The sequence below is a fragment of the Coturnix japonica genome, chromosome 11, assembly GCF_054131305.1.
Source record: "Coturnix japonica strain WE chromosome 11, WE-NBRP24, whole genome shotgun sequence".
Taxonomy (NCBI): Eukaryota; Metazoa; Chordata; class Aves; order Galliformes; family Phasianidae; genus Coturnix; species Coturnix japonica.
In genome coordinates, this window is record NC_140673.1 from 6,884,380 (window position 1) to 6,905,114 (window position 20,735).

The window sequence follows — 20,735 nt, forward strand, 5'->3', positions numbered from 1 at the left end:
TTTTAACCATTCACGCTGATAAGGAACAACCTTTATTCAAAGATTCCTGGAACATTGCTGAAAATGTTTCCTCTTTTAAATATTTCATTCTAGAACAAAGACAAGAATACCCAGCGTACATTTCACAACCTAAAGGTTCTTCCAGTAAACTAAATATAGGTTGAACCAAATGAATTGTTCCTGATGTAGCAACTATTTCAGGGCTGCACTCTGGGCAAAGAAAAAAAGAAAAAGGTCAGGCTGTCAATTGCCTGTTTGTCATGGGGCTGGGGTTATCTCCATTTTCTACCAAAACTGAAGGAAAACTGTCAGAACTTCACTGCTGGAGCAGCTGGGACAGAGAGAGCTTCTTGTGCTGCATGTTAATTCTTAGCCCTTGGCATCTAGAACAAAGTACTGAACTGCAAAGGAAAGCCTTGCTGCAGAAATAACAGTAAATACCAGAATTCCAGCGTTACCTTAAAGATTCATCTGTTACCAGTTGCAGCCAAGCAGACAGCAGGTGACTGGACACTAATGCCAGAACCCACTGAAAGTCAAAAATGCTCTTAACTAACCACAGAAGACTGAACAGAGACCCAAACTTTTGCAGTCATGCTTGCGACTGTAAAACCGGGACATGTGTTTTTCAGCTGAGATGTACTATAAGGCAGGTATGTATTATCACGTCATGCTTTGAGATTGTGAAGGAGTTTATGACAACAAACAACAGCTCTGAATGTTTGCAGTGAAACAATCAAGTTGCGCGGTTGCTGGCACAGCTTTAAAGCAGCAAATGAAGTCTCACAGCAGTCTTCTGTGTGCTGCACCCTACATCAAACAGCTGGGGTTTGGGAGTGGGCAGGATTTGTTCTGTGAAAGCTAAAACATCTCAAGCATCAGATTTGCACAAAACAGGTTTGTTACAGTGCCCACATTCTGCTGGAGCACAAAAGTGCCACAGTTTCAAAGGGGCTCATTGAAATGGCTGGATAGATAGACACTTGCTGCTCTCAGCTTGGAAACTGATGTTTTTACCTTTTCAGTACTGCTCAAAGCCTTCATAGAATTATTTCAAAAGCTCATTTTGAAAGACCTGTCTGGAAACTCCCCTCCCCCCACCCAAGCAGTAATTGGCTTAAGCAAAGCTTTGTAACTTAACTTTTGCAATGCAACCAACTAAAACCAGGAAGGGAAGCCAGGACTCCTAGGCCATGAGCTGTTTGCCTCTCACAACATGGTGCAGAAAGCTGTTCAATTCACACTTTCATCAGCTCATAACAAGCTATAACTTTGTATTTTACTTATGCATGTAATATGAAAGAATGTCAGATACCATCTGCTTCTACTAGTATCTTTAAGCTTTCTATGAATGATAATTCTTATTTTACTTGTATAAGCAGGAGCGATGGCTAATTGTAAGGCCAGAGTAAACTACGAGAGGCAAAGTGTGGTTGCATGAGCTCAGCTTGGAAAGTCTGCACGCAAAGATGATTTCAGGAAAACTAAAGAGCAACTTCATTAGTGACCAGGCTGAATGACATCAGAAACTTGAAGCTGTCCAGATCAACAGACTGGTGAACAGACTGGTGTTGACAATCACCACAAAAATACAGTGCATGAAAAGAACAAGTGAGACTAAATAGGGAAATTAAAAAAGGAAGTTTTTCCCCATCCCCTCTGAAATGCACTAAAGCAGGCAGGAGTGAAAATGCAAGATAACATTAAAGGGCAGCAGGGCAACAGCTGCAGAGAAACCAAGAAACATATATTTCAAAATGCAGATGGAATCTTTTGCAGAATTACTGCTGTATCAGCTGCGATGGTGACAAAGCAATTCTTCGCTTACTGCCTGGCTCAGCTCCTAAAGCTTCAGAACAGCTTCAGAAGTGGAAACATGTCAAGGGAGAAAGGTAAAAAGGAGTCTTGTCATTACATTTTCCAGTCCATCTGTGTATGCATGCAAATCCTGTAGGACGTGTTCTGTGTCAAGATGGCTACAGGTTGCACTGCATATATTTCTCATAGGATACGACTGTTCTGCAAAGAAAGATGCTGCACAGCCTGATGGTATCCCAGTGACAGACACCAACAGACTGTTCTTCTCCTAATGGTATTCCTCAGTGGAATTTGGAGACCGTACAACACCTTGTATCATCACAAGTTGCTTATTGATAAATCCCTATGAACTTACCCTGCAAGCCTACGTTATTTGTTAATGCTCATTGCAAGAGTTTTGATGTGATACCAGGCAATATTCATCATCAAGTTGAATTTTTTTTCCCATAACAGCTCTCCACAACATACAGATCACATTGAAGGACTCTTCCTGTGCTAATTATTATACACACATTGTTACCAGAGAACAGCCTGGAAAGTGGGACAATCATCAACAAGAAGGTAGCAGGAATCAGATAAGCTTCATTTTTGCTTGTTATCAGTCATATGAAGCAACCACAAGTCTAGATTTAGCTGTTTCTGCCATCTTATTTAGTACCACAGACTTCTAACAACTTTCAAGGCATTACATAAAAACCTTGACATGAAACTGGATGCTTTTTGCAGTTCTCAATCAATTGGAGTAAACTGATGTTTCTGGGCTGTATTTGCTGTGACAAACAGCATGAAGTTGCAAAGCAAATATAAGTAATATTGTCATGTAACACTGACTTAATATCTAGTTGGTTTGAGAAGCAAACGCCAGCTTCATTAAAGGCTCAGAAGCAGGTAGTCAAGAAAAAAAAACACACTAGTGATAGGAAACAGCTTATTTTAACTGTTAGTGAATAAAAAGTATTTTGCATAGAGCCCCTCCTATGACAGCAAAGAGTATTTTTGAAGATGAAGGCACAGAGAGAGGGTGGAGGTGGAACTCAGAGGTTCCGCTCCTGCAACTACTACAGGTTTTCTATTTGACTATGGGCACGCCAAGCTACAAATACATCCTTCAGCTTCCTGACTTCTAAGTAATGCTTCTCTACTTGATACAGAAAGCTTATTCACCTGTTTGGCAGACTCAAAGATAACACGGCAAGCACTGCTCTTGTGTTTGAATGATCAACTAGTAGTTAAAAGGCAAAACTACTCTGTGGCTGTAATTGTGCTACCTGGACTGCAGACAAAAGGCCACTAAGATGAGTCACTGAACGAGACAAGGGGACTTGCAGATGTTTGTTCCAAAGCCATTCAGGTGGAAAGTGTGTATATCTCAAAAGAAACTGTCCTTGTTAGACATGTTTTTAGCTAGCTTACACAACCAGCAACACCACTCTCAGAGAGAGAAGTAGCAATTCCTTTGGATCTACACATCTTTATTAAAATGAAGAAAGAAATGGAAGTGATTGTACGGATGGTAACTGAAAGCCTAGAAGACAGAATGGGGCTTCTTGTAAAATGAAAAATGCTAACTCCTACCTTTCACAGAAACCTTTCTTAGATATAAGGTATGAAAATAGAACTATTATTTATTGCTAACTCCAAACTAAGAACATACTTATAATTCTTGGGCAGATCAGACCACTCGTGTCTCAGTTGTATCAACAGGAGAATCATCTGCTTGCAAGTTGCAAGACAATAAAAGTTTAGAAAATGAAAATCAAAGGTGGTGAGTGAATGCCTCAAGCTGGCAAGAAAAATATTCATGCTCTTTAAATGTGACAAAGCATCACAACTTATCTAAAATGCATGGACAATGTTTACACATGCAGAGACTGCTGAACAATATTTGTGACACGTACCATCACAGATCTTATTATATATAAGCTACTTCAGTAATTCTGCAGTAGAGGAAGACTGCACAACCACCAGAATGCTGTTGGCTGCACAGAAACACTGCCCTGCTGACAAACTTCTGTGAGCAGCCTGGGCTGTAGCTGCATTTTACTAATCAGCAGTTACAGCTCACTACGCACATGGCTTTCAGGATAGCTTATAAAGGTGTTTCCTGTTTTTCTCTAGAAGAGGTTTTGTATCACAATCAGATTAAAGCAAGAAAAAAAAAAAAAAAGCCAAGCCTTTTCTGTGGTGAAGCAAAAGAAGAATCCCTGTTACGCTTCATGGGCTGCAATTTGAAACATAATAACTCCAAAACTGAAACTATAGCAGGAGATGGCCAAGAACATGAAGACCTGAACCAGGTTGTTGAGAGAAGTCATAAACCTCTGCCACAACGCTGAATAAATCACAGGCTGCTCTTTGTACAATACCCCCTCATTGCTGATTTTGTGTGTGAGGTACAGTGAATAATTAAACATACAGCTGGTTGCAGTCCTGGCTGGTAACAACATGATCGCTAGTTCCTAAAATGCTTCTTGCAACACTGGGAATGTTGACTTATGAGAAAGCTGTCCCTCCCAGGCCAGAACGGAAAAGAGGATTATTGCCAGAATGAATAACACCACATTTCCTTTGTGGTCTTTTAGCATATGATAAGGAAATACTAAGCTAATCTTCAAAACGTGAGGAAACATCCAACAGTTTGCAGTGTATTCCCAGGTAATTTTCTTTTTTTTTTAAACTCACCTAGAAGCGCTGTACTCCTGCTTCCTGTGCCTAAATGGAGTTGCAAGGGAAAGTCTGCTTTCCTCCTATAAGATAATATTGCTTGAGTCCAACAGCTATAGCCAGGTATCACTAAGAAAGTGCTCAGAGGAAGAACTATGTAGGTTTCTCCAAAAGTAATGCCTCCTGTTTATTTCCAGGGCAATTACAACATGCGAAGATACAACAGATCACACTATTTGATAGAGCAAATTATCAGTTACAAAGCAGTTCTTGTTTTTCAACATAGACACCACCACTAACTGTGTATTTTCACCGGTGATGAACAAGAACCTGCACACTGCCCCCAGTGTCACAGCTCTACCTGTAAAATAGCTTAAATATCAGTTTTCCTGAGGAGGGAGCAGAGAACGAAAGCATTAGTATTCACATAGAGGCGCATCAAAAGGGACTTTTGCTGACATGTAGCATGCTGAAAAGGAAGCATTAACAAACTGACAACAGAAGTGTTCAATTGCTACAGATCTTCAGACTTCAGATTGCAACACACTGCTTACAACAGCAGAGGAGCTCATCAGTTCTATGTTTAGCAGTTATGGAATACCATATATACAAAAATATTACCTGTAAACCACAGCAGCCCACTGCATTCATTATTGAAGCATTATGAATGACCTGGTACGGAATTCCCAACTTTACTGCACGTAGCACTAAATCACTGTGTGTTGTGGCCCTGTGGTAGGAAGGGGAAAGGGATTAAAGCCTGAAAATACACAGTAACCAAGTATTACTAGCATGATGGTTTGTTTTGAAAATAAAATTAAACTCTACACAAAAAAAAGGGCAATGCAAAGGTGCCAAAAGGCTGAGACTGACTTGACTAATTGTTAGGGAAAGTTAAAACTCACATAACATTTTGGTGTGTTGCCTTCAGCAGCTGAAAATAACAAAAGCCTCAGTACGTTACCATTCCTTGCAGCGTTCTGGTCAAACTCTTAACACTAGGACAACTGTTGCTTTTTAATGTGGCTTTGGCAACTACTTGAAAATGAAAGTTTCAGTTGTCCTTTGTCTTCTGCAGTTGTCTGCTGGACATCTGTTGGGCTGTAAACTTCAGCTGTGTTTGGCATAGACTTGAGCAACCCCCCAGTATTTCCTTACTCCCTGCACAGCCAGTCCTTCTCTCATTTAGGAAATGCTAGGAAAGCACTTTGCTCAAAACAAGAACTTTGAACAAACGGAGGTGAACTGTGCTCGATGCCTTATTTAAACTGTATCAGCTTTTATAAATATTTAAGCCCAAAGGCCTCTTAAACAAAGGGTGCCTGCTAGTCTTGAGTGATCAAGTTAATTCTGAAGTAACTATGAAAATTCTAGTTAGGTTTACAGCTGAACTTAATTTGGTTCTGGGTGTACAAGAACCCCACACAAAACACCTCACAGTGCCTGAATCAAGAGTCACTGGGCTGGCAGATAACAAAATCAGGATTAGAGTCCTTCTAAGATATTGAGTACATATAGATCCAACTAACCTCATTTTTGAACTAATTTTTGAATATTTATAAAATATGAATAATTTTTAAACATGTCTTGCTTGTACATATGTTTACGTACATGGTAGGCTCTCGGTTTTCCACGTGGAATACGAAAATCACCTTCCCCTTGTCTAACTTTGAATGACTTCAGCCATCTCATTGCAAAGATGTATCACACATTTCTGGCCGTTCCAAAGAAGGTGGCAAAGGAACAAAACAGCACATGCTGATCGGAATACTTAGATAGGAAAACTGCTTTCACTGTGGCCTGGCTCAGTTACTCTAAAAGAATTTCCCTTACGTTTGGTCTGCAAATTTCCATCAACCAGCAGATCAGGAACACAAATGTGGCAGCAGCTGGTGAGGCTGCAGGGATGAGTCATTAAAAAAAAGAAATCAATTTAAGTAGAGGAAAAAAAATAAAAAGAGGAATCTGGATTTAGGAAATCAAATGACCACGGAATCAGCTGGCTTTATTCACTGCAATTTGCTCCAGCCAGCACTTTCTCCCAGTAGATCTGCCCATAATGACTGCACAGGAAAGCAGAAGTGCCCACATGGAACATTCAGCTAATACCAGCAAAAGCTTGATGAACTCCGCGCTCTGCACCCAAGGCTGTGCTGGTCTATTTTCTGTCACAGGTGCCATTTTAAGATTTTTCTCTGGATACTAATAACATAAAGATAGCACAGGCTACATGAAGGTGGGCTTTCCAGTACAATGCTAGAAGTGTCAGGCTCCTGCTAGCACATACTATGTCCATAGAAGAAACACTGCGAATGACAGCGAGAACTCAATTCAGGCACAGTTTCATCACTCTGTAACCATTAACCACAGACACCTCAGGTTTCCTAAGATGGCCAAGTACTCTTCTTAATGGCAAACGTACTGGAAACTCTAAGATCAGCTGTAGGCTTCTATCCAACTCACATATGGCTTCTCTTAGAACAGAAACATTAAGGTTTCTTTCCAAAAATCCTCCTGAAGACCTAAAACCTTAGAGCCGTACACAGGCAAAGGAGCAGTTCCAGCTGCAATACTAAGGCCATAAACAATAAGACAGTAGCAACTGTATGGGAAATTGATAATCACAACCTGAACCTTTGATTAATCAGCTGAGGAAAGTGTTGGGTCAGCTGTGGGAGCACAGGTGAGAGTAATTTAGCTGTGCTCCAAGAATGGGTGGAGCTTGACTCCATCTCTAGACCTCATTTAAGGGCTGACCACCACTAAGGCAGCATCTCTTGGAGATTGCTCCTTGGTGGAGATTGCCTCAGTGGTTCCCTGCAGACCAAAAGCTTCCATTGGGTGAGTTTTTCCTGTAAGTAATCTTTTGGATATTTACCACCATCACCATCTTTTCATTGTTGTCACCATACAGCAACTCATTCTAAGAAACAGCAATTTTCTATAGTGATATGATATATTATAGTTAATCAGAATTGAAATATTTCATCACTGAAGCTACTGATATGCATGGCAAATCAAGATACTGCTTACTAGCATCAATTCCATTTCAATAGATGTAGAGGTTTTGTATTCTCATGCACTTGCATTTGTTGCAAGATCACAGTAGAAGGGTGCAGGTAATGGAGCTCCTCACTAATTCTAATTTTGATGCACTGGAATTTAATGAATGTTTCTGAGTACTGAATTCTACCTTTAAATACTAGGTTAATGTAATATTCTATTGCCAATTCCCTTCAACCTGTATTTACAGAAATTAGCCACTTTTGACAGATATGTGCTCTGCTCCTCTTCTTCATAAACCCTATCTTTTCATTCACAAGCAGGGTGCCCAGTGATTTGATTTTTTTTGTGCCCTATAGCGCTATGGTATAAATCTTGAATCACCAGCTGGAGACTAAAAGCTCTTCTGTGTGGCTTGACATTACAGATTGATGATGCCTGACCGAAAAGACAGAAGGGGGATCCTCCTGGTAATAGGAAAACACTATACCTTTCAGTAGCAGTAAGAGGTGGAAACAAAAGGCTTAATAAACCAAACCGAGGAGACATGTTTAACTACCTAAGTCATTTTAAAGACTAGCATATATCAATGCAGAAGCGCTGTACAATCAACAGTCAGTATTCAATTGAAAACCCAGCTTACCCAAAGGGATCACCAACGACAAGAAAAGCGACGTCACAGACATCAGCGTCTTTCAGAATGCTGTCTGCTTCTTGTTCCACTGTTTCTCGATCAGCCAAAATCAGTTCTTTTCCGTAAAACTCCTCCTGGATACGGAAATTAATAGGAAACAGCAATAAGACACTTGGGTATGTATTTGTATCTCCTGGTGTAATTACTTATGGATACCAGAAAGGAGAATGGGATGATTACCTGTAGCTGTCTGACCCACATCTTAAGAGAACCCTGCCTCCCCATGCTAGAACACCTCAGTTTCCCATTAGGCAGCTCTTAAGTAATTTTTTGTCACAAAAAATTACTGTTAATTGTATTATTCCAGTGAGGACTTGGCTCGAAATTTAGCTCGATCACACCCACATTTAGAGGTACCCAGGTGGGCTCTAGGCTGAGTAATTAAACCAGTCATCCTATTGCAGGGCATCCTTTGTCACTGCTCAGAGCTTACCTGCTCAGGCTACTTATAATAGTGACATCAAACCAGATCCAAGTATGACACTAGCTATCCCATAACCTGATCTTTACAGCTTTTATGTTTCCTTTACTTTGTAACTAACCATGCTTGAGGAATAATTCATACCAATCCTTCATTTTCAGTTCTTTGTATAAAATACTTTGCCACGTATATGGGTAAATATGATTGTGCTCACTAATCACAGGGTCTCCTATAAACCACAGCGAGCCAAGGCTGCGTGTGTGCCATTAATGAGGATGTACCACGACTTTACCAGCGCTTCCTTCCCCACGGTGAGCACGGACGTGTAGGCCTCCAGGTACACCCTGCGGCAGCGCCGTACCGCCTCCAGCCCCTTCACCGTGATGTCCTTAGCGTCTCCCAGCCCCAGCCCGACCAGATACAGCATGATGAGCACCGGACAGAGGCCGGCCGAGCCTCCTTCCGCCTCCACCCCCTGGCACGGAAGAGAAAAAGCCCCGCACCGCCGCTATAAGCCCTGCCCTTCCGTCTGCGGAGGCCGCTGGGAGTTGCAGTGCCGGCATGGTTTGTGCCTGCCCTGTGGTGCCGCTTCCCCCGGCGCTATATCAGTGTTTGATGATGCAGTTTTATCACGAGTCGGTTTGGTTAGCAGTCAGAGGCACTTACTTGCTTTATGTGCTGGAGTTAATCACTCACACGGGAGTTAATCACTCGCAAGTATCAAGCCGGGCTGTAAAATCAAACTGCCTCTGTGCCCTTTGCAGCTTTATCCTCTGATTTCAGAAGAATGATGTGTGGTGTTTTCTGCAGGGTTGTCTAAGCATGCAGATATAGTTGTTATCTGTGATTAAGTTGACTTTGGGATGATAAACGTGTGCTGCCTCTGTTGCTAGATAATCTTTCTAAAAGCTCCAGAGGGAGAGAGCTGAAAATGCTGTGTTAAGGTAGTTGCAGCTATCCAGTCATGTCAGCTGTGATTAGAAAGATATGCAAGTTATTTCCAAGTGGTGAAACCCTTTCACAGCAGCTGAGAGACAGAGGATGAGACATTCCGTGTGCTTTCAGGCAGAGCGCGTTACGTCAAATTGATTTCCATTTCACAGCTCCCTTGGTCTTTCAAACATATAGGAGAAGAGCAGTAGGGATGTCAAGGCTTTATGCAATAGGGGGGGCAGAAAGGCCGGAGGCTAAGCAGTCTTGTGTTAGTTCACAACCTCTAGTGCTGGTGATGGATTTGAGCACCACATATATAGCACTACTAACTTGCTTTAATTGCATTTTTTACTGCATTTGTCCCTCTGACAACAGGGACTAGTGCAGGAGAATAATAACACACACACACACAAATGCAGTCCCTTCATTCTCAAGGGGGAAGCGTCTCTCCTGTCCTGAATTCAGGGTGTTCCGTATATTAGATTCCATTATACACTGCTAATGCAGTTATTTGCTTCTTGATTATTAACCATAACGTTGCTCATAGTCATTGTTAGCCTTAGCTGTAGACAAAAGAAGACCCAATTGGGACTGAAGTCAAACGAGACTTGTGCTTTTCAGCTTAGTGGCAGCAGAATCGAGCCTTCACTTGTGGTTCTGCAGCATTACTGCTTTTCTTTGTGTTCTGCACTGTTACTGCTTTTCTTTTTTTGTGGCTCTTTTTTCCACAGCTTCAGAAAATTTATGGAACATTGGTCCTGGTACCAAGACCTATGGCACTCCTTGGTATTAATCTTACTCTGTAGTAAGAATTGGCTGTTTATTTCTTCCCTTTGTTTTATGTTTCATCCTTTTTTTTTTTTTTTCCTTCTTTTTTTCCCCCTGCTTCTTTTTAATTCTGTCAGGAATTAACTTCTCAGCCATGGTTACCGAGTTTCCTTAATAGCCTCTTGTGATGAACAAAATGCCACATCTATAAATCTTCCTATCTCAATTCATGTGTGGTTTCAGAAGGTCTGATTTTGAGAAGTTGTACTTGAGCCTCCGCATCTTTCACTTCCTTCATTTGTACAAAATGTGGCCGTATTCTATGTGGGTGGATGTTTGTAGACAGTATGGGGAGAAATGTGTCCTCTGCTAATCTGGTGAAACCTACTGGCTGTCACTATGTGGCAAATGTAGGTCATACAGATGTGCACGTGATTCAAAAGGAATGGCTGGCCTACATGTTAATTAAGTGCACTGTAGTGCCAATAATTACTATAATGAAGGCTCATGCTTCAACCATGAGCTGTACAGTTTCTCGAGAGTCATTGGAGCCACAATCCCAAAGCTGGTTTACTGAGGAAAGATGTTATGAAGAAAATGTAGGAGGCCCTACTGGCTGTACTTTTATACACACCAGTCTAAGATTGAGTGTGCAGTGTGAGAGGAGGGGCTACCAGAAATGTTGTTTGTCCTGGAGATTACGATGTTAAAATTAGTTATCAGTTAGTTCTCTTCATAGTTTTTTTTGTTGTATTTATGACATTTTGTCATTTTGAATTATTAACCAGATGGTTAATTACAATTCTTAATATTATTATGCCTGTACTTTGTTATATGCTGGTTATATTTCTTGTAAATTATGTAGATAACTTCTTTGTGAGGTAAATTTTCACAGCAGGAATAAGCATGGTAATGTTCAACTCAAGTACAGAGTATGGACTTCACATTTGCATCTTTTCCCTTTTGATCACTTTTTCTTTGTGGAAGTTGTTTGAAGAAGGAAAATATGGTCACTGATCTCTCATTTATTGTGAATCCGAAGGTCAGCTCCTGCGATCTTTAATCAGACAGTAGTTTAGGAGGATGTTTTAAAAGGGAAGAAAGCAACATTAATGTACGTAGTCAGTCTGTGTATTTGCTGCATGTAGCACATATCAACCCTATTAGTTATGAAACTGAAAGTTCCATCAAGGTATAAGCACTGGAAGTGATTTCAGTTGGGCTAACAAAGGGAGGAGAATGAAAACCATTTAAAACTGGTTCACACCAGCAGTTCTTCGTGCACTATTAACTGCTCAGATCTAGTCACAAAACATTATTCTGAGGAGAAAAGGTTTAGTGAACCCTAGAAATTGGATTTGATTTATGCCAGAAAATCTGTCTTTTCACTGCTTGAGATTTCTATGGAAGGAAGCCACAGTCTTTTACCAAACGGTTTCTAAGGTAACAACTTATAGCAGAGCATCTGAAACCAATTTGGTTGTTAATGAGAAATAGTTCTCACGGTGGTGGGAAAGCGTGGAGTGAAAGAAAAGGCTTCAAGATTTGGCAGTGTGTCTGGAAAGGCATTTAAATGTGTGCTGCTGCTCTGCTTATGAAATTTGTACATGAATCGCGCATTCAGAGTCTGCCTTTCAGGTGTGTGGGTTAGGTTTTTGATTTGTCCTTCTATATAAATTTAATGGAGATGTCCTCAATGGTAAGAATGCTTGTGTCTGATAGCTGGATGGTTGAAATAGTTGGCATTTTCCACTGGAAATATAGTTATTCCTACAGGGGGAAAATAAAAATCTCTTTTTGAATGATATTTTTGTGAGCTGGTGATTTCAGAGCCATAGCATCCCACTGAAAATAGGGGCAACTTGCAAAGTTCCTGTGCTTAATGTTGGAGGTATAGTGCAAAACTGCTTTTATAACTCCTTTTCTGAAGTTCTGGCTAGATGAACAGTGGGTCAGTGATCAGAGAAGGACCTTAGTTGAGCAGTAGGTGATCTGAATTTCCTTCAGTCAGACCCTCTTTGGGATGGAAGGGACGCGGTACTTCTGTCAACAATGGCTCATTGCCATTTCTTCCTTCCTCTCAGGAAGAGAGAAAACGAGCAATTCTGGCTTCCCTTTCCCTGCACACACAATAAACCTGTTACAGCTCTCTATTACTCTTACACCATGGCCAGGCTGCGTTCTTGCAGTGTGTTCCTTGGTGCCTGAGTGGAATTGCAGAGCTAAGATGACTCTTTTGTATCGCTCTTTGACATGCGCTTCAACTCCTCCAGCTCCTCTTGCACCATACTCAGACAAACCCATAGTCAGCAGCACCTGTTGGTCACAGTTACAGCACTACATTGGCACTTTAGGGTTGTAACCTCACAAAATGTGGTTACTTTTGCAGCTTTTATACAGCTGTGCCCTTATGCGGATGAGGTTTGGGTAAACTTGTGTTTATTGGCAGTATAACACGTTTGTTGAGGAGGCGAGTTCACAGAGAAATACCTTCAGATTGTTTTGTGGTTGGCTTGAATACAGCTCTTTTAAAAGTAGTACAAGGCACTCGGTATGTCTAATTTCTTTGCTGCTGCTGCTTGAGAGGAATCTTTCTTGCACAATTTTTCTCCCCATCTCTTGTTTGAAACTGTGTTTTGGTTTTTCCTCTGGGAGGTGTTCAGCTCCCTTAGTGATTATAAAGTGAACGCTTTCTTTTTGTCTGTTCAGCAGTCTGAATCAGTTTGTCAGGGGTCACATGAATACAGAAGTAGGTGAAAGACAAGGAGGGAAGACTGTGGCTGCCTCATTCAATAGCATTAAGCAAGGATGATGAGTAAGGACTGCCCGTCTGTGAGCCAGTCTATAGAACAGGAGTGCGATTCTGTGAATGGATGAGCAGCGAACCTTGAAATGTGTTATATGTTCATTTGCTGTACATATAAGTAATGTTTTATGTTCTATCATCAGATAAAGGGTTAATGTTTTTTTTTGTGGTTTTTTTTGTTTTTTTTATTTTTAAAAGCTGTTTGTCCTGAATGTTCTTACTGCAATCTATTATGCATGGAAAGAGACTGAGTCCATTCTCGAGACCTCTAAATGAACTCCATTCATTCTGTGCTTGGAGGAGTCCATTCAGCCAGAAACAGGCATAATGATTACAACCTAATTTATTTGGCACCAATACCTGCTTATTATAAGGGATTTTTATGAAAACGAGTAGTATTTTTTTTTTAATTCTAGTTATATAATTTTTCAATAAAATTCCTTCATTATCTGAATAATGAAAAAAAAAATTGCATGTATAGCACATATATATAAATTAGCATTGCATTAATCTAAAAGCACTTATTAAGAGTTTGAAATAGGAGTTTTGGAAGTGCAGTTTAACTTTTTGGTGCAAAACAAGTTACTGACAAATGATCTCTCGGTGGTGCAGAGTTACAGTGTCAGTTTGTGACTGGAGAAAAGAGCTTTAAAGTTTTGTCTCTTAAAACACTTAAACTTTGATTGAAATTAGAGTATAAAATACTTATGATGCATGTGTCAGAATTGTAGGAATATAATAGTGTTGTTTCATCACTCTGTGGTCAGTGAAGAATTCAGTACTCCAAGTTTTGTAATCAAGTATGAATCGGGGATTGTCCCATTGTGAGTAGAATATCATGATCCTCTAAGTCTTTGTGTGCCAGATTAGATTTTATTATCGTAGAATGGCTTGGGTTGAAAGGGACCTTAAAGATCAATCCCCTGATGTGGGCAGGGTTGCCAGTCATTATGTCAGGCTGCCCAGGGCCCTGTCCAACCTGGCCTTGAAAGCCTCCAGGGATGGAACATCCACAGCTAATCTGGGTGATCTGTGCCAGGACCTCACCGCTGAGTAAAGAATTTCCTTCAAATATCACACCTAAATCTCCCCCCTTTTAGTTAAAAGCCATTCTTCCTTGTCCTGTTGACATCAGAGCAGGTAAAAGTTGGTTCCCCTTCTGCTTATAAGCTCCCTTTAAGTTTTGGAGACCCCAGTGAGGATTTCCCCTAGCCTTCCCTTCTCTAAGCTAAACAAGTCCAGCTTCCTCAGTCTGTCTTTATGAGAGAGGTGCTCTATGTAGAAATAAATGCTATGCTTGGAGCGAAAGAACAAATTTTGCTTTATTTTCTTTGACCTGGCATCCTGTATGTATTAAATTCAGCAGAGGCTCAAGAACTTGGTGCTGTTATTTGTCACAGCTGCGCAGGGCCCTCCTGAAGTTCATGTCATAACCACTTACTGCTGCTTCTGGAATTTGGGCCTTTAAATACAAGGCTTTAGTCAGTGACTTAGGCTGACTGAGCATTTCCTCAAGCAAACTGTAGAAAATACTGTTTGTGAGAAGCCTGAGTAGAGGTGAGTGGGTGAGGGGCTTATAGGAAGAAAAACAACTAACAGGAAAGGGTAAGTAGAAATATCATCCTCTATGCTCTCAACCAGTTCTTTATCTGGCGGTCCTCCTGCTGACTGCTTTTCCTGCTGAGTCTCCTCCTCCTTCCGTCCCCTTGACAAGTAAAATACACTTTTTTTTTTTTGTACATCCAGTGAATACCTACACAATGAGAGTTACAGCACTTTTTTACCAAGACTTGCTGTATAGCCATTCTCTAGCTCTTGTGTAAGATTCCATTGTTTTGGGTATTTCTGAGTTTGACATTGTGAGTTACACCTGCAGTCTGGCCCAGCCTGGGGTTGTACAATGCAGTAATGACTTGAAGCTACCAGGAGATCGATGGAGTAAATGTTTCAGGACATGATTTCTGCACTGTGAATTGTTTTCAAGTTATGTATTTTTAAATCGTTAATGTCATCTGTTAAATTGTTAATATCATCTGAGAATGTTGTGCTCCTGTTTGAAAACTGAATGTCACGTATGGATTTTCCATGAAGTATCTGTTTTCTTTATGGTCTTCATCCTAGTCCATGACCCCACTTCTTTACGGTTCATCTTTGATTTTGTTGGATATACTTCTAACCAGCATCAGCATGGTGGCATCTGATGTGTTTTCCTATCTTAGAGATCCATATGGCACACTGCTCATCAGTTCCATTTCTTCACTGTTGTGGAGTGACAATGTTCTGAAACCATATTTATCAAACAAAATAATATATGAAATATCTTGCTCATCTTTCACTTCTTACTCCCTTCAGGTACTTCCCATCGTGGTGGCTATTCCCTTGATGCTGTGGCCCATGCATTACGACAGTGCGGCATTCGTCATATTGACACAGCAAAAAGATATGGCTGTGAGTCTCTCCTCCAGAAAGCTATTAAAGAGAGTGGTGTGAAGCGGGAGGACCTCTGGATAACTACCAAACTGTGGCACAGTGATTATGGCTATGAAAACACGAAAAAAGCCTGCTTGGAGTCATGTGAAAGACTTGGTGTTGAATATCTTGGTATGCAATTTTGATATAGCTTATTTGCTATACCTGCCATGTGAGTATTTGGAAAGATGAACAAATCCTGGGGGGCCCTCAATTCTACGTAATATATTTCAGGAGTGGTGGTACTTGATAAAAAGTAAATTATGTATTTCATAGTGCCTTTAGTTCTTCCTACCTCAGTAGAGCAATGGAGGAAGGTGTGGACTTAAAGTAATTATCTAAAAATAATGGCTTCGTTGGAGAGAGAAGCTGACGAAGATTAATTGACCAACTATTACCTGTTAGTGTCCTGAAAACATGTACTTGCTTCTTTTGCTTTACCCTGTGCAGTTATAGTCACTGGCTATTTAGTTTGATGCTTTGCAAGATGAAGGGACAAAACCTGTATCTGATAAAGATTTGGATATTTATATGCAGGTCTTTGCCTCCATTCCTTGTGAAAATAGATTCCTGAGCTTTCTGCACAACCACAGAACAAAGCAGGATTAATTAATATCTCTTTCTCAGTCTTCTGCAAATACAGCTTACTACAAGAAGATTTTCATGATCAAAGTTTCAATCCCTAATTCTGTCCTCAGAATTAAGAAATACCATGTTTCTTTCTCTCTTCTTGTTTTGTTTGCTTTCTTTTTTCCTCTGCTTGCTGTGGCACTGGTGCTGAATGCCAATGAGAGGAAAACTTGACTCACTTCCAGGAAATCTTTTCTCAGTGATTTCTCTCAGTGCTGCAATTTGCTTTTATTTTCTCAGGTAATAAGTAGTCTGGTTAAAGTCTGTGCTCGTGCAGAATCTCAGTTTGGACGTTGCTTTTGGGGAGAAAAGTGTGGGAGCAATACATACGCTAATATTGTCATCAGATGAGAGAATCCTTTGTCTGGCATAAACAGAACTTCACATCTATCCTGTGTTCAGCTCTGACACTTCTTCTGCTCATATTACTAAGACAAATTTAGGAGCTGTTACAGGTGCCTGTACAACATGCCCCACTGTCCAGTGCTCTTCATTTTTTGTTCCCACTTGTCTATCTTCTCTCCTTTTCTTCCTTTCCCTTCTTCCAGTAATTTATAAAGCTCTTCCTGACCGACCAGTTAGTCAGACATAGTGAGCTAAATTAATAAAATAAATTAATACTGATTTCAGTTTGTTTTAATTTAACAATTTATCAACTGTGATGAGTTAGGAAATATTTTGCGTGCAATTCACATATCTTTTTTAGGAAAGTAAATTATTTAGTTTCAAGCATTTGTTAAAGCCAGCAGTTCTTCTTGAAATACGCAATGTGGAGAAAGGTATTACTCCAGATTTCCTGATTTCATCGTATGCTGACCAAATATGTATTCACAGAATCTCTATAGGAATACTTGATTCACATAGAAACTTGCAAGATTCTAGGTAACATGTCTGTAAAGTTGCACCTTTGCTCGCAGACCTTAGGACTGCAAAGGAAAAGCTGTAGGAGCCCGGCAGCCAACTGTGCAGCAAAGGTCTTTTTCTCAAGGAAAGCTCCGTTGATGTCCTTGAGGGTCCACGTAGGCTACACCAAGGGGTAATATAATGCTAATGGCTAGATCTGTGAAACTCATAGGAGGCAGTCACTGCTTTTTAAGGTTAAGTGTTCCATGTAAATACTGTTAAAAAACTTTTTTTGATAGACACTTTTGGGCAAGTGGTAATAGGAAAGCAGTGTTCCAGGGTTTTTGTTTGAATCACTAGATTAAATATCCATGAGAAGCTGGATATACTCTTTTTAATTTGTGGGCATTGGTTATAACAAAGATTCTTCTTGTGTTTTCTAAATGCGGTACTCCAACTAGCAGTCACAGTAAACCAATAAGAAATGGCAGCAAATCTTGCGGGTTTGGCAGCAGCAATGTGCCTTCCTTGGGATTTAGATCAAACCTCCAAAGTAACTTCTTGAATGTGATTTGTGGGTTACTGAGTTCATAAACAATTTTTTTCCTTGTGCCTGTTCTGATTCTGCCAGATTCAACCGAACTTATCCTATGGCAGACCCACAGCTGGAACTGGACAAATCTTCGTTGTATCAGCACATTTGGTGTAATGTCTTGACGATTTCTTGCATCCTAGTGATGACAATACACCCAAATCAGATCATGAATTAATAGAGAACATTTGGAGGCTGCTTCATGTTGATCATTATATATATATATATATATACACACACATATATATAATATATATATATACACATACATACATAACACACATGCACACACACACACACATATATATGTAGTTTTAACTGTTTGAATAGAATCATAGTCTTGAATTTCCGTGACAGCACGCTGTTGGCCTTTAAATGTGAAAAGGCCCTTTACTTCTGAATTAATAGAAACCGTGTTGACTATAGGTATCGCAACCACTAAGGAGTTATAAACCACTCTGTTTTAAATGTGTGAAAGCCGTTCTCATATGAATGTTAGTTTTCCTGCAGCTGTGTTTTGACATTTGAACTTTAGGCCCTCGTTTACCACCACACCACTGTAACTTGATTGTCTTCAAAGGATGCTTTAAAAAGCTGGTAAATACAGGAGTTTATTGTGATTTTCTTAAGTGCATCTTGATACTGTGAATCACTACTTATAATTTTGAGTTAGGGTTATTAAGAATATAATTGATAGAGACCTTAAAGTATTTCTTAATCTATCTCTCTACAACAAAGCAAAATTAAGCTTATGTCCACGTCATTCTCAGCAGATTAAAATGTAGTCTGTTCTTAAAAATGGCCAGTGATAGCTACGCAATATGAATTATTAAGCTGTTTTGATTATTACTTTTAACTAATTTCTTGCCTCTGAAATTAGAATGTTTGTGTTCTTGTAAATCCCTGGGGGAAGAAATACCTTCAGCAAAAGAAAATGTGTGGGTGCAGTTGTGAATGTGTGTATGAGTGAAGGTGAAATGGTAGACCTTGGTGGACCTGTGGTAAGTTGAAAGCTTATACGAACACAACCATGAAATTCTGGTTTCAGTGACCTAAGCCTGAAGCAGAAGTGCAACTTCTGCCACCTTTATTTGCTAATAAAATTTTGTATGATTTAATTTGTTAAAACTGAATGGATATAGTCAGTAATGATCATGGAGTTGTGTTTTGATAACAGTTTTGATATTAGGTGCCTGTGTGGAGCAAAGGTGCTGCTTCATGTGATTTGACCTTTTTTGAAGACTCGGATACTCTTTCTTTTCCAGATCTTTATTTGATCCACTGGCCTGATACCCATGTTCCAGGTAAAAGCAATCAGGAGGTCCGAGCTGAAACTTGGAGAGCAATGGAGGAGCTTTATGAGAAAGGTAATGTAATAATAAAAACTTGTCTTCGCTGAATGAATTATGATATATTATATATTTCTCACTTTCTCTTGTATTATGCTACTTTATTGAACTATTGGTGTTTCAGGAAATGTCAACAAACAAGCTGGATGGGTAGGAACAAATATTATACTGTCAATTCTTTGTTTCTAACTTTGTCAAAAACTTTCAGAGGAGGGAGCTATTCTCTCAAGTTCGGGTATCTGTCAATATGTTTCTTTGGTGCACGGCAATGCTCATATCAATAGAAAGAGTGAACTGCCCCAAACAAAATTTATCACTTAGATTTGAGGGGAGGATTTTGCTCCTGAAGTAAGAACGGTATGTTTAGAAACAATATAAAAGAAGGCCCCATCGTGCAGTTCTTAGATAGTGTGATCCCACTGTGTTTAGATCATCAAAGAATTTATGTGGACTGTGTAAAGAATTCTTTGCTTGTCTGTTAGCCAGCTCATATGCTGAAATGGTTATTGTAGCAGTAGAGTGTTGCCCATACAGCCTGCAATTGCATGCTATATGTCTTTTATCAGTTTTATCCGAGTAATAAACCCATTTTGTTGCACTTCAGCCCTTGAGGTGCTTTTGGTCTGTGTTTGGAAGCACAAAAGTAAGTTATCTTTGATACATCTTTGGTTTCTGCTTTTTATATTAAGCATGGGGAAGTTGCAAAAAGGTATTTTCTGCTGTGTAAGGGATTACAACATTTAGTTTTGAAAGAAATACTACACCAACCACCAACCTCGTGTTTGAGGACATCAGTGACTTAAGTCCAAAGATGGATTGATCATCATTGAATTATTCAGCGAGCTACTTTGCTTTTCCATTGAGAAGTGCTTTCTGATGTCATTTGTGTCTGGATATGCCATCCTGATTGGCTGCAACTAGGTTTCTTTTCACTTGCTGTTATGATTCCTATCTTGATGTCTTCATTCTGGTTTTGCTTATAGTTGTGTTTTTGTTTTTTTTTTAATGTCTTTCTAATGTGAAAGATTTTGAGCTGTTCAGTGATCTTCAGTAAGGTGCTGGTAATACTGTCACTGACCTCACATGAAGAGCAGGAATTCCTTTTTCATTTTTTGTTCCTATGCATGTTATCTCTTTACAGATTCTGTTGTTGTATTTATTTACTAATTTATTTTGCAGATACATTTCTTTGACACTTTGCACTGCTGTTTTCTTAATCTAATTCTGTAGGCTCATGATTCCCTCATTCAAACCTAAGTATTCCAGCTCTAGTTGTCTGCTTTACCTTAGTTGAATTTGCCCTCACTTGTAGATGATTTGTTAGTCTGATTCTATCAAATGCCTTTGAATGTTAGCCTACGCAGTTCTGTGTTAAGGGGTGTGCAGACTCTGCATGTTCTGACCATAACCAGAAACAATTACTGAAATGATATGCAGAAGTCAACCACTCTGGAGATGGAAATGCAATGATTCCTGAGGAAAATGTTAAATAACTTGTTTGCATGGTTAACCACTAGACTTTCAGTTAAAGACTGAGCGATTACTGCAGATCTCTGTGACTTGCTACGTGTTATGTGAGTAACGTGTTAGCCTCAGTACAAATAATCTTTCAGTGCCTTAAGGAGAGTTTGAGGTTGAGCTGTAACATCAGAAGCTTCTCATAACTAGAAAGCGATGGGTTCGGGTGGCAGAAGAGAGAGATCCCCCTTTGTTTTCTATCAGAAATTCCCATGGCTTAACATCAT

General features: G+C 39.9%; 2 protein-coding genes and 1 long non-coding RNA gene across 14 annotated transcripts in view; 2 read left to right on the forward strand and 1 right to left on the reverse strand.

Annotated features, from left to right (window-relative positions):
- The window catches only part of LOC107317335 (uncharacterized), a 2,892-nt gene extending 719 nt beyond the window's left edge, over positions 1 to 2,173 (forward strand). Inside the window, exons 1-3 of one of the 2 annotated variants that reach the window (XR_014932581.1) lie at positions 517 to 653; positions 1,780 to 1,892; positions 2,008 to 2,173. This is a non-coding gene — a long non-coding RNA (uncharacterized LOC107317335). Of the gene's footprint in view, positions 1 to 516; positions 654 to 1,779; positions 1,893 to 2,007 lie in introns of those variants that run through there. The other variant, XR_014932580.1, reaches the window with a different exon arrangement.
- The window catches only part of DPH5 (diphthamide biosynthesis 5), a 13,494-nt gene extending 4,417 nt beyond the window's left edge, over positions 1 to 9,077 (reverse strand). For all 5 annotated transcript variants that reach the window (XR_014932578.1, XR_014932575.1, XR_014932576.1 and 2 more), the window contains exons 1-3: positions 8,893 to 9,077; positions 8,129 to 8,253; positions 5,104 to 5,212 (exon numbers count right to left, since the gene is read on the reverse strand). Coding sequence is in view for 1 of the 5 variants with exons in the window: in XM_015869898.3 (XP_015725384.1) it covers positions 5,104 to 5,212; positions 8,129 to 8,253; positions 8,893 to 9,027 (369 nt within the window). In the remaining 4 variants the exon portion in view is untranslated. The remainder of the gene's footprint in view (positions 1 to 5,103; positions 5,213 to 8,128; positions 8,254 to 8,892) is intronic.
- LOC107317331 (uncharacterized) overlaps positions 8,984 to 20,735 on the forward strand; it is a 33,484-nt gene continuing 21,732 nt past the window's right edge. For all 7 annotated transcript variants that reach the window (XR_014932565.1, XR_014932566.1, XR_014932568.1 and 4 more), the window contains exons 1-3: positions 8,984 to 9,164; positions 15,460 to 15,708; positions 18,907 to 19,008. Coding sequence is in view for 1 of the 7 variants with exons in the window: in XM_085510966.1 (XP_085367092.1) it covers positions 8,984 to 9,164; positions 15,460 to 15,708; positions 18,907 to 19,008 (532 nt within the window). In the remaining 6 variants the exon portion in view is untranslated. The remainder of the gene's footprint in view (positions 9,165 to 15,459; positions 15,709 to 18,906; positions 19,009 to 20,735) is intronic.